This window comes from Aythya ferina (genome assembly GCF_964211825.1).
Source record: "Aythya ferina genome assembly, chromosome: 5".
NCBI classification, from domain to species: Eukaryota; Metazoa; Chordata; class Aves; order Anseriformes; family Anatidae; genus Aythya; species Aythya ferina.
The window spans coordinates 56,828,219-56,840,460 of NC_140301.1; the positions used below are offsets into that span (position 1 = coordinate 56,828,219).

The following is a 12,242-nucleotide window of genomic DNA, read 5'->3' on the forward strand; positions in this document are numbered from 1 at the left end:
TACTGAGCATTCTGATTGCTTCTTAGACAGGAGTGGAGATTTCTGAGTGTTACCACAAGCAAAGACTTAAAAGTGCAGTATTTGCAAATAGTTTAAAATGATGAATAAACAAAAATATGTACTATCATCTGCAAAAACTAGTTTGGCCAGCTCTAGTTGATAGTCAGAAATTATTCACTTTATGCTTCACCGTCATACTTAAAATGATCAGCAATCCACTTATCTCCTAGGTACTCTAAGAATGGCTGAGACACATGTAAAAATAAAATAATCTTTTTTTTTTTTTTTATTATCTCTGGTGAAAGTGACAGGACCTGAAGGAACGGCATGGAGCTGGGACAGGGAAGGGTCAGGCTGGGGGTTAGGGAAAGGTTCTGCACCCAGAGGGTGGTTGCGAACTGGGACAGGCTCCCCAGGGTGGTGGTCACAGCACCGAGCCTGACTGAGCTCAAGAAGCACTTGGACACCGCTCTCAGACATGGTTATTTTTTGTGTGGTACTGTGTGGAGCCAGGAGTTGGACTTGACGATCCTCATGGGTCTCTTCCAACTCTGGATGTTCTGTGATTCTGTGATTCTATGGTCCTACATCTCTGTGGAAACCTGTCCGTCTAAAGATCAAGTTAGGAAGCACAGCCTAGGTTTGGTTCTGTACTCTCTCCAAGTCATCTTATAGCTTAAGATGAGTTGAGAAAGCTGGCAGGTTACCAGGGGCAGATGCAGACAGCTGGGTTGAGAACTGCAGGTAAGATGTAGTAGGTGAATTGTTCTTCACAGAGTGAAGTGATCCCTGCAGGCTCACTGGTGTTTGCCTTCCAGGGAGGAATGATGGAAAGATCCACACATTCAGGCAACCTTTCAGATCTGTTCTGATCCTAATAGTGTCCTTTGCTGGGTCTCCAGCCAGCGTCCCAGTACTGAGATTCTTCCTTTGCCCTGTAGCATAATCAGATGCTGTGTGACAAAACACTGACATCACAAGCTTCAATTTATCACATGGGAACAGTCAGTACCTGATGGGATATTTTAACAACATGGAAATAACATTTCTTGGTGTCTTCACTTAGCCACAAAACTGTTGTTCTACTTATAACTTCTAAAGAAGTTAGGATTTTGCAGTTTTCCCGTATGGATACGTTGCTTGGTACCTGGCCTCTGTAATCCCTTCAGCATTCTGTCACAGAATAATTTAGGTTAGAAAGCACCGCTGGAGATTGTGTAGGTCATCTCTGAAGTTAGATTAGGCTGCAGAGGGGTTTATTTCAGAGCCTGGCTGGACACAGGTGCTCCAAGGATTTTCATTAAGATGCACAATGATAAAGTAATTTGGAAAAGCAGGTAAATTAGGCAAGGAAAAAGAATTACTGTTGTTGCATCAGACCCTAATTCCTGTCCCCTGCTTCTGTGCCCCTGGACTCCAATATTGTTTGCTCTAAATACACTCACTTTTTATCAGAGAAAAAACATCAAAGAGAGATTTCTAAATTCATCAGGGTGAATATCTAATTTGCATCCATTTCAGCCAGTTCAGAAGTCTGTCTCTTTGGTTTCTTCCAAATTCACTGCTGTTATTCATCAAAGTTTTACGGTCAGACTACGAAAATCCTGAGGTTGGTGCAGTTTGCATACACATCTTCAGCGATAAACCAACACCACTGGGGCTGTTACGAGCAACGCCTGCTACTGATTTTTTTTAGTAATGGAAAGTCTGATTTGCAGCAAAGTTGCGGGTATTCAGCACTTCACAAATTTCTCCTTTACACCTTAGAGAGTTTGATCTCTAGGAAGCATATGGAAATAGAAAAACACTATTTGTTAATTAACATCACAACAGAATTTCACATTTTTCCTAGAAACAATATTCTAGTCCATTCAGTACCATGTGAACAATTTTTGAGGACACAAACATTTCATAGAAAGATGCCAGAGGAGTCGTTAAATAATACAAAAATTAAATACATCATAAATACAATAACTTGAGGAAATGCCATTTTGGCACAATGCTTCTTTCCAAAACTGTGTAAGTATCAAGCATAAAGTACAGAAATATCTATGACAATTTAAAAACATTAACAAATATTTACATTAACCTTGTCTAATATTAGTTCAATTCAGCAATGTGGACATTAATGGCATTTAAAAAATATTACTGAAATACAACATTGCAGATAAAGCAGAATGACACCATGGAACACTTTAGAAACTTGTACTCAAATAAACATGCAATTGGTTCATGATCTTTTCCTGTTTTATTTTGATCACATACAAATATGAAGAAAGTGTTCAGTTAAATCTTGCCAGGTGGCAGGTTTATACGATTCTTATGTTGTAATTTCTGGTTTGAAGGCACAGGATACTGCCATCAGTAATTTATTCACAACAAAAGCAGTGGCAGTAACAACGAAATCTGTCCAGCATAGTCTCATTATGCACCACCAGCATGTCCAAGGCAGTCTCTCTCTACGTGCAAAAGGGACTACATTCTCCATGCTGCCACCCTTCATTTTTCTGTAAGGCTCTTACCTCTTGTATAGACTCCTACACACTGAGAAAAACAACAGATCAATACTGGGAGGGAAATGTTATCTTAGTCAGAAATGAAACACAACTTCAACAAATGTTCAGAGATAGCATAAAAACAGTCCCCAATTCCACTTGGAAATTTATACATTTTCTATATACTTCAGTGCATTCCAGAATTTGCAGCAAAACACGTAAAATCTACTAATTCTAAAATATTAAGCATTAGAAATGTACATTTTTAAAAATATCAGGACTGTGCTGTTTCTCAAGTAACACTGTAGTACTGTTGCTATGTGTTTTCAGGACACTATTTTGCCCTCAATTATATTCAGAATGTGCAAGGTAGATTAAGCTGCATACTTCTGTATTAGGAACATTTTCAAGGCTCTTATTGAAAGACTTCCTCATTTTTAATATTTTCCACTGGTTAACCGCAAACGTTAACAACGGTGCATGTGTATGAGAATCTAACATGTACCTTCTTGAGGACTAGTAATTTCAACCAGAAGAATGGGCCTTACATTGTTTTCCTAGGTATGGTGTTTCTTTTTTGTCCAACTCCGAAGATAAAACCGTCTCTCAGTTTGTGAAAGGAGAAGAGTAGTTCCAAAAAAAATGAGATTTTAAGACTTCAGTCTGAGTCACAGTAAATTTCATAGTTTATTCCACATGTCCTTCACAAAGCAAGGTTTGCATTGATGATAGCGGTGGGCAAACTTTATCGTAGGAGAGAAACATAAATAAGAAGCATCATTCCTGTAGAGTCCTCTAGGAGTTGCTGGCCCACGTAATGTAAAAAAACCTTCCTTCAGACGTCAGCATGTAAATACTTGTGTGCTGCAGCAAGCAGCCTGCAGCTCAAGTTTGGAACTTCTTACGTGCTGTCAGCAGCTAGGTGCAGCAGCGAACTGCTAGCTACCACCTTCTGGGTCTTTGCTGGTATGACAGGTCTTTTCAATGGGGGATGAATTTGCTATTTCTTTGTTTTCTTCTCTTTGTACTCCTTCCTGCAATTCTTTTGATGTTTTCTGTCTGTTGCTCTCACTCTTATGACTAAGAGATGAGTTGAACCTGGATGAGTTCGACCTCCATCTTCTCAGAGTCCTTAAAATGTCTTTTCTGACGTTTTCACTAACCAGCACGTAAATAATTGGATCGGCAACACTGTTTGCAGTGGATAAACACAGAAACACTGTAAAAACTGGGTATATGTCTTTTTCAAATGGACATGAGCAATCTGTATGAAGCAGAAAGTATACAGACCTTATTAAGAGTACCACATGGTAGGGAGAAAAGCAGATCAGGAAAATTACAATAATGGCAATTGCCAGATACTTCACTTTGGTCTTCTGGCGACAAGTCAAGCTGGTACTTGTTTTTGTACTTTGGAAAATTTTGTAGTTTGTGAAAATGAGGATCATGAAAGGTATGGCGAATCCAAATAGGAATCTGGCAAAGCCGAAAGAAGCCAGTGTTTTGTCAAGGGGTAAAGTCTCAAAGCAGGTATCGTTATGTATACTCTTCATGTGAAATACTGGACTGTGGATTATTGTAACCACAGCAACGAGAAAGCATACTATTATGATTGCCTTTTTCCGTTCTCTTCTTCCCCTTGATTCCAGAGCGTACACCAATGCCACATAGCGATCCACAGAAATACAGCACAAAAGCAGAATGCTGATGTATATGTTGCAGAAAAAAATGAATCCTGTTATTTTGCAAATCTGTTCACCCATGTACCATTTGTGCTCATTTTGTACATAGATAATCCAGAGAGGCAAGGTACTTAAATACATCAGCTCACACAAAGATAAACTGAAAATGTAGATGGCAACTACTTTGTTCCTTTGGATTTGCATAAATGTAAGCAGGGAAGTTATGCAATTTGCTGGAAGGCCGACTGCAAAAACAAAGCTGTAAACAGCAATGAGAAGTGTCTTGCTGTCTTTGTAGGAAATGCCTTTGCAAATGGTGACATTATCCTTTACAGTTGTGAGACAGTCTGTAGAATTTGCCATGATTTCTTTCCAGCTGTTTTTTTTTTTTTTTCCTGAGAATCAGAAAAGGCAAAATAGAAAGTTAACATTTGTATCACTTAGAGATGTGCCAGTAAAGGTTAAAGTCCCATAAGTGTAAGGGCATCGCAGGGGAACAAATGGGATGCTTGTCTTGGGAAACCATCTAGGACAGGTGAGCTTTCCAAGACCTGCTACTCTTCTGTAGTATCCCCTGGAAGCCAGGTTTGATTTAGTTCCAGGAAGAAGTGCCTTTCCTCACAAGGAATTTCTTGACTATAGCACGCCTAGTCACTAAAACAGGGGCTGGGGACTGACCTTAAACCAGGCTGCCTCATAAATAAGACATAAGAATCGAGCTGCTGACCAAATACTAAAGTCGCTTTGCAGAGGAAATTAACAGCATTAAGGGCATAAATCTCCATTTTTTTTTTTTTTTTTTTTTTTTTTTTTCAAACTCAGTAACAAAAATTGCAAACTGCTGAGATTTCAGATGGAGGCTGGTAGAAGAAGCTATCATTTCTGGTCAAATGGGACAATTATCTCAATTGGTTGGGGGCACTTAATGTATCAGAGACTACCCAGCATACAGGAACTAGAATCTGGATACTGGCATGCACTTCCACACTGTAATAAAGCACAGTGGTTCAGATCTAGATAATTCACACCTCTCTCAATGAATAACTGTAGATGAGGAGCAAAAACTTGTAGTGCTATGTAACATTCACCATAGCAAGTCAGCAAAACTGCCTACCACATCTGTTTGATACCTCTGGGAAACAACAGGAAATGTGTAATGAAAGGAAGTAAACAAGATCGAAGAGAAGAATATGTATGCTTTTAAGAAATGGTGGTGAAGAAAATTAATGCTCCTTGAAAAGGAGTGGTTACAAAAACACCTTTCCAAGGCAACCATACACAAGAGCAGACTTGGCATTTGGTTAGTGTTATGTAGTGCTAGGAGAAGCATTTCTTGCAACGTCACACGACTTCCATAAGGAAATCTCCTACCAAGTGAAGAGAGGAACATGGAGGTGAATGTGCTGTAATGGTGTTGTATTCTCTTAGAACTTGTACTTTCCTGTATTTATGAGTTGAAGTTGCCTGCGGTGCAAGACACTTAATAAGAAGAGATCTAGTCTGGCCTGATTTTTGGGCACTCAGGTGGACACCTGCTCCAGGGTACAGTCAGCTAACTGCCAAGGGGAGATGTGTTGGTAGTGTTGAGTCCCTTCACACAGAGGTGGGGTATGAGCCTTCGTCCTCACTGTGAACGAGCAATTTCTTTAACCTTGTGTTCATGCAGAGGAGAAAGTAGCTTGTGTCAGCCTATGAACATTTATTTTTTGTTGGTTTGGGCCAATCTCAAGGAGACATAGGGGGAAGCAGTCTGCTCCCAGGACAGTGAGGACCTGCATTGTCTCCTACATCTCTGGGAGGGTAGGCTACCTCAGGGAGGTAGCCCCTCCCTGGGGCTGCATAAGCAGCTCCACCTGAATGCCTAACAGAGCACCTATCATTCAAGATAGCCTGAGGGACATTCAGTCCCCTGAGCTAGTTCAGTTAATGCAGATAAGGATGGTATGAGGAAATGGATGCAGGCTGCCTTAGGCTGCAAAATCCTCACAGCAGTGATGTGCTAGCCACAGCCATAAAGACCAAGTCCTCCTGGCCTATGCCAAAATGTGTTCATGTGCAGCAAGTACACAAACACAGTCAGAGCCCCAGTGACAGCAGCTTCGGATTGAAGATGCATTTCCAGTCTTGGTAAGCAAGCAGGTGGGGCAATGGCAGCAGTACCTGCCATCCCCAGCACTGGTGGCACAGAAAGCTGTTCCTCAGGGTGACACTTGGAATGGGGACTCTGTAGACACAGGAACTGAGAAAGTGCTGCTGGTGTGGAAGAAGTACACTGTAGGGTGTGACCTGCTCAGTGTCTACCTTCTACTTCCCTCTGCGGCAAACCATGCTCCGCTTGCATGCTGAAACCTTTAGAGGTTAGCAGGCAGTGGCCACTGTGTTAGTCAGACCACAATACCTCGATCCAGACAAGTGCCAGAGGGACACGTCTCCTCATCTGAGAGCTGGACCATCTGGTGTCCAATGGATATGTTCAGGTCCTCTCTAGGAGGATCTGAAGCTTCCTTTAGTTTCATATGTCCCAGCTTCAGGATGACTGAAGAAGAGGATCCTCACTACTGTGTGGGGGGAAGACGGCACAGGACTCAGCAGGGCTGTTGCAACGTTTTCGAATTTGCTTCCTTTTTTTTTTTTTTTTTTTTTTTTTTTTTTTTTCCTAGCAGTGAAAGTGTAGTCATAGCTGGTATTTATTTAGAAATGTGATAGTTGTGATAAGGAGTGACATTCATTTCTTTCTGCCTCTGGGCACCTGCCACCTTGGGTCAATGAGATGAGGCCTTCTGCAGGCCACCAACCAAACAGTGGTGGAGGGGAGATAAAGGCAGCGTTTGATTTCTGGGTCAGCAGAGATTCTGTGCCAGACCTCACCCAGAGCATGGCATAGGAGAGCTCGTCCTCTCCTTGCATCTGAGCGATGTGAGACCACCAGGAACCTGTGTAACACAAAGGTGCCTTGAAAACAGAGCTGTGAAGCACAGCAGGTGAATGAACCAGGTGATGGAGGTGATGGAGGCAGCGGCAGCCGAGGTGGGGACGTGGCACAGTCGCATGCTGTCTCAGCCATGAGCAACAACACTGTAGCACACAAAACCTCTCCGAGTGGTTGAAGGTGCACTCTCCTCCCCTCCCCCAGGGCTTCATGTGCTTCTTGGCCCTGTTTGTCTGCGAATTCTTCTTTTTGCACTGCCTACGCCTGTTGCTCGCCACTCGTTGTGCGAAGGCATGCTTCCCCCTGAGGTACCTGCCTCACCAGCAAGCAGCCAGCAATGGTGCAGAGCAGGAAGGAAGTGGTAGAAGCCATTCTTTAGACACATGTTCCCAAAGAGGACTTATTCTGTAGACACACAGTTCCCAATGTTTCTTTTGCTTGCCACCTTCCTTTGCCTCCTCCCTTCCTGCTCTGCTCCTCAGTTTCTCCAGGCCCAGCTCTTCAGGGCTTTTGGGCCTCTTGCCTCCTCCCGTGTCCCCCATGATGTCTGTGCATGTGTGCAGCACAAGAAAGGAGGGGACGGAGCAGCACAGGCCCATCAGCAGGGCTCTGCTGTGCACTGCCACTGCTCCCAGCCTGCTTCTTCCTCTCTGCACCGTGCTCTTCCTCAGGAAGGTCTGCGGGTGCTGGGGGGGCAGGGAGAGGCATGGAGCCTGTCCCGGTGCCTCCTCTCTGCATCAGCCAAGTGATGAGGGAGAGGCAAGGCCCTGCCTCAAGGCCATGTCTCCTTCCTGTGTGTCTGGCACCGGTGAGAGCCTCAGGAAGGAGATGCATGTGACTTTTTAATCTGCCTGCACCAGGCTTTTTTTTTTTTTTTTTTTTTTTTTTTTCTTGTCTGTCAGTGCAGCGCCTCAACCACAGGGACGATGCTGGGCTCAGGAGACCCTTGCCAGCTGCCAGCCGCAAAGTCTCAACCAACAAAGAGCAGTCACAGGCATGAATTTACACTCAGGAAGAAAAAAACACGTGCCTGGTGCCTTTTGCAAAGGTCTGGCCTGTCAGCTCAGGAGCCTGGATCCTTCCCAGCAATAATGCTCCCGTTAGCAGCCCTGTTCCAGGAAGGAGGAGGGGAGGGCATCCGTTTGCTCCCCTCGCCCCCTGCCTTTCTCCTGGCTCTGGGCCCTATCCAGAGCAGTCTTCTGGCCCTGAGCTTGACAATTTCTGCTCAGCTCACCAGGACTGGAGAGGGTTTTTGCCCTCAAACTGCAGATCAGAAAGCAGCACTGAACAGGCAATTCATGAAAATTCTCCTTGTAATACTGACTCACTGGAACTGAATGCATGTTATTATGCAGGCCTTTAGAGTCTGCTGTTTTCATGCCCTGCTCATCCCAGAGGACTCGAAGTCCTGTCTTCCTCTGTGGTGGCTGGGCTGCGATAGCTGAATCCCCACATCTCCCTAATGCAGCATTCACGATCCTACTGCTTTGTCTAAAGGAGCATCTGGTAACCCGTGGACACCTCACTGGAGGCAGCAGGCTAATCTGTTGAGCACAGCCTGTCCAAAGTAGCTGTCCCCTCCTTTCTGTGACAGTTCTGTTTCTGCTAGGGCTTACCAGCTACTGTTAGGTGTTAACATCAGATGCTGGTTGTGTTTTGCTTCAACAGCTCAACACATACTTAGCAGCATGCAGGAGCTTCTTGTTCCCCGAGGCTCACCGAGTAAGACTCAAACCTCAGTCAGCACATGCATGTTTATCACCTATAAAATATCTCATCTTCCTGGTTTGTTGACAGAACAGAGACAACACCTCTGGTAAGCACCTGAGCACAAATCACAGTAAGATGGGATAATCTACTGCAGAATATTTGCTGTGAGCCTACTCTATATTTACCCTCTTCCTTGGACATCTGCTCTTGGCCTGGGTTATACTCACAATATTGGGGAAGGTAGATCTCTGGTAGGGCTTCTAATCTCACTGTGTTATGTTCCCACTTGTTAGACAAATAGGTAATTACATTTCTTGCTCCTAAAATGGAGTGCCTACCTGCTCTAATGTATTGAGATCTTACACAGAGAAAATCCTAGAAGAGGTCAGGGCATGTTGAGATGCTCAAGTAAAAAGGGTGTGGATGGAAGAGGCAAGTTGGATGTGAAATCCAATTTTCTTGATGTGTGGTAAAAAAGCAGCAGAAATGCCCTGGAAGTCTTTAAAAGGCGTTTAGATTTAGAGCTTAATGATGAAGTTTAGTGGAGGACTTGTTAGTGTTAGGTCAGAGGTTGGACTAGGTGATCTTGGAGGTCTCTTCCAACCTGGATGATTCTGTGATTTTGTGATTCTGTCTTGCTGATGGCCTACCAAATGGGTCCATAAAAGCTTCTTGAAATTGCCTGCCCTTTTCTCCCTCTGTCCTTGATCCACTGCACTTAGCATCTCTTATGGCTGGCAGCCCAGCTTTACTGGGAGGAATGGAAAGGAAGAGTTCTTGGGCTTTCCTAGACAGTGGCAGATCTGAATTCAAACACTGCACTGATGTTTGATCTAGGAATCAGATGTCCCATATTGTGGCTCGGGGCCAAAGCACAGTGCTATTGCACAGGAGAGCCTGTGTGGTGGTCTTCTGTCCTCTCGCTTGCCCGGCATGAGAGAGCATTGAACTATCCTGCAGAGATGTCCCACACAGCTCGTGGGACATGAGACCATGAACCTGGGATGCTGTGAGAATGTGGTTTCACATCACAGCCACATCAGAATAACAGCCTGACTGTCACCGATCTTTTCTCTGCCTTCTCCCTGACCAGTTCATTGCCTGACCCTGCAGTGAACTCATGCAGAGTGGTAAGCTAGCAGAAAATGCGTCTCCTTTTCTATCTGGGTCAGTTGTCCATCAGTTTGCCTTTTTGAATTGGCCTTCCAGGGTCACAGCAGCAGCTGGGCAGGCACAAGGGGATTAGCAGTAGCATGTGGCCAGGAGCAGAGCAGCCAGAAGCAGATGGAGGGAGAGGCTGTATTGAGAGCAGCTTAGCCTGAATGTGAACTGCACCCTCCACCAACCTCCGGAGGTGCTGCTGGTCTCTCCTGACTATTTAGGGGCCTTTGCACCAAAAGTACTCCACCAGGCACCTGTGTGGATGCTGCAAGTCCTAAGTAAAACACCTTGGGTAAGCAGTGCTTGTGGTCATTTGAGCCACATAGCAGATGGACAGCCACTCCAACCACATCACTTTTTTTTTTTTGGTTTTACTTTGAAAACTTAACTGCTAAGTCCTGAAGAACACGTGAGCTTCTGTGAGCCTGTTAACTTAGAGCTTATTGTTTCAGATTTAAAGATCCTCACTGGAGTCTGGTCCTGCATGAAGCAGAACAGGGTCCTGAGAAGGGTCCTGAGAAGTGTGGAGACTTGACAAGCTTCACTGAGTGCTGCTGCTGCATATCCAGGCCAGTTGCATTAATATGTGATCTTCCCTGAAGATTCTGAAGTGCTTTTGCTAACGCTAGGTGTAAAGAGGGAAGTGAAAATGAGGGGGAAAGCAAAAGGCTTTATTTTGCAGTTGTCTGTTGTTATTAGCTGCTCATGTAAAACTTTTGATTTCCAACAAAGAAGTTAGAGCAATAAAATAACCACCATTAGGAAAGGCATAAAAAGAAATTTTCAGATACAATTCAGGGGAGGTAGAAAAAAACACAATAGTTGAACACAGCACTGGTTGAAAGCCTTTTGATTAATTCACCTGAGATACAGAAGGGCAGAAAAGAAAAAAGACACACTGAAAGCCGTAACATGAATACATGAATACAAGTATATCAGCAGAGCACATTATTTATATATTTTTCATTTTCAAATCATTTTCCAATCATCCTTCTATGCCAAGAATTATTGGTAGAGATGAGAATTTTGAGGGGCTTATTTGGAGATTAGTAATGATAATAATAATAAAATAAAGCTATCCTTGTAATGATTAAGATAAAAACAAACCAGCCCTTCACACCTCCCTTCCTGCCCCCAGTATTTGTGAAGGATATCAGCCCTCACTCATATTTTAAAGTGTAAATCAGCCTTTAATGAAACAGGACCTGAGTTTCTCTTTGTTTTGTGTGCTTTTCTTAGTAGTATGTGGTACCATAAATATTTGACACAGTATTACAAAGATAATGTTGGTCTGACCGCTCAAATCTAGTATCGTGAGTCATCAGTTCCTAAATATGGCAGATGTACCACCTACAATACTCATCACCAGCCACATCACTCCCATTCTGAATCTAGGCTTCTCTTTCTCACGCAGAAACTATGTTACCTGTCTCTTGAGTTTCCAGCCACTAGCTTTTGTGTCTGTTAACCTTAATAGAAAGTAAGAAATTGTTGTGGATTAGTTGCTCTGCTGTTCTTGAAAGTAAACAATGTTTTTGCTATTTCTGTGGATAAAAAAAGATTATGACCTATTAGCCCATCAAGTCAGTGATTTTTTTATTATTATTATTATTTTTTTTTATTATTCCCTTCATTAGTAATAAAGAGACTAATACATAAAGTCATTCCTTTCAGGCAGGCTCAGCATGTAAAGGAAAGGCAGCAGCAGCTCCACTTATTTACCCAGCAGACTGACCATTTTTAATGACATACACAAGGCAATGGGATTTGACACCATATTGTTTCAAAATTCTGTATAGAGAGAGAGAGGAAAAAAAAAAAAATAAAAAATAAAAAAAATAATAAAAAAAAAAAAGGTACTTCAAAGCTAGAGGACTATATGAGGAATCCAGGCTGAGCGCAGCTCCATCTTACAACGGCTGCCTCCATCCTAGCTTAATGAAGGGGAAAGCATTCATGGGATTTGAATGCAGAGATAAATAAAAACTGTATGAGGCATTTTTAATACCAACTCATGAAAACCAAAACCATACAAAAGCCTTCCATGTGATTCCTGAAATATGAAACTGGCAATTTTTGTCCATTTGTTAGATTTCTATTTGAGTTTTGCCCTCTTTTGAGCATTCTCTGGCTGTTGTGGCCACGGAGAAGACTCTTATGAAACAAGAAATATCTCTATGCATCCTTCTGCTGAACCAACGCAAGGCATAGGCTTTGTTTTGATAATCAAATGTAGTCATCTGAAGTTTAGGTAGTTTTTTTGTG

The 12,242-nt window shown here is 43.1% G+C and overlaps 1 protein-coding gene across 1 annotated transcript; it reads right to left on the reverse strand.

Moving 5' to 3' along the window:
• Nucleotides 1-257: 257 nt before the first annotated feature.
• On the reverse strand, nucleotides 258-4,565 carry GPR132 (G protein-coupled receptor 132). The gene is made up of 2 exons (XM_084520140.1): nucleotides 3,044-4,565; nucleotides 258-1,779 (listed from the first exon to the last, which is right to left on the reverse strand). Exon 1 carries the CDS (start codon nucleotides 4,538-4,540, stop codon nucleotides 3,434-3,436), a length of 1,107 nt encoding a protein of 368 aa, XP_084376266.1. The 5' UTR covers nucleotides 4,541-4,565; the 3' UTR covers nucleotides 258-1,779; nucleotides 3,044-3,433.
• Nucleotides 4,566-12,242: the final 7,677 nt, after the last annotated feature.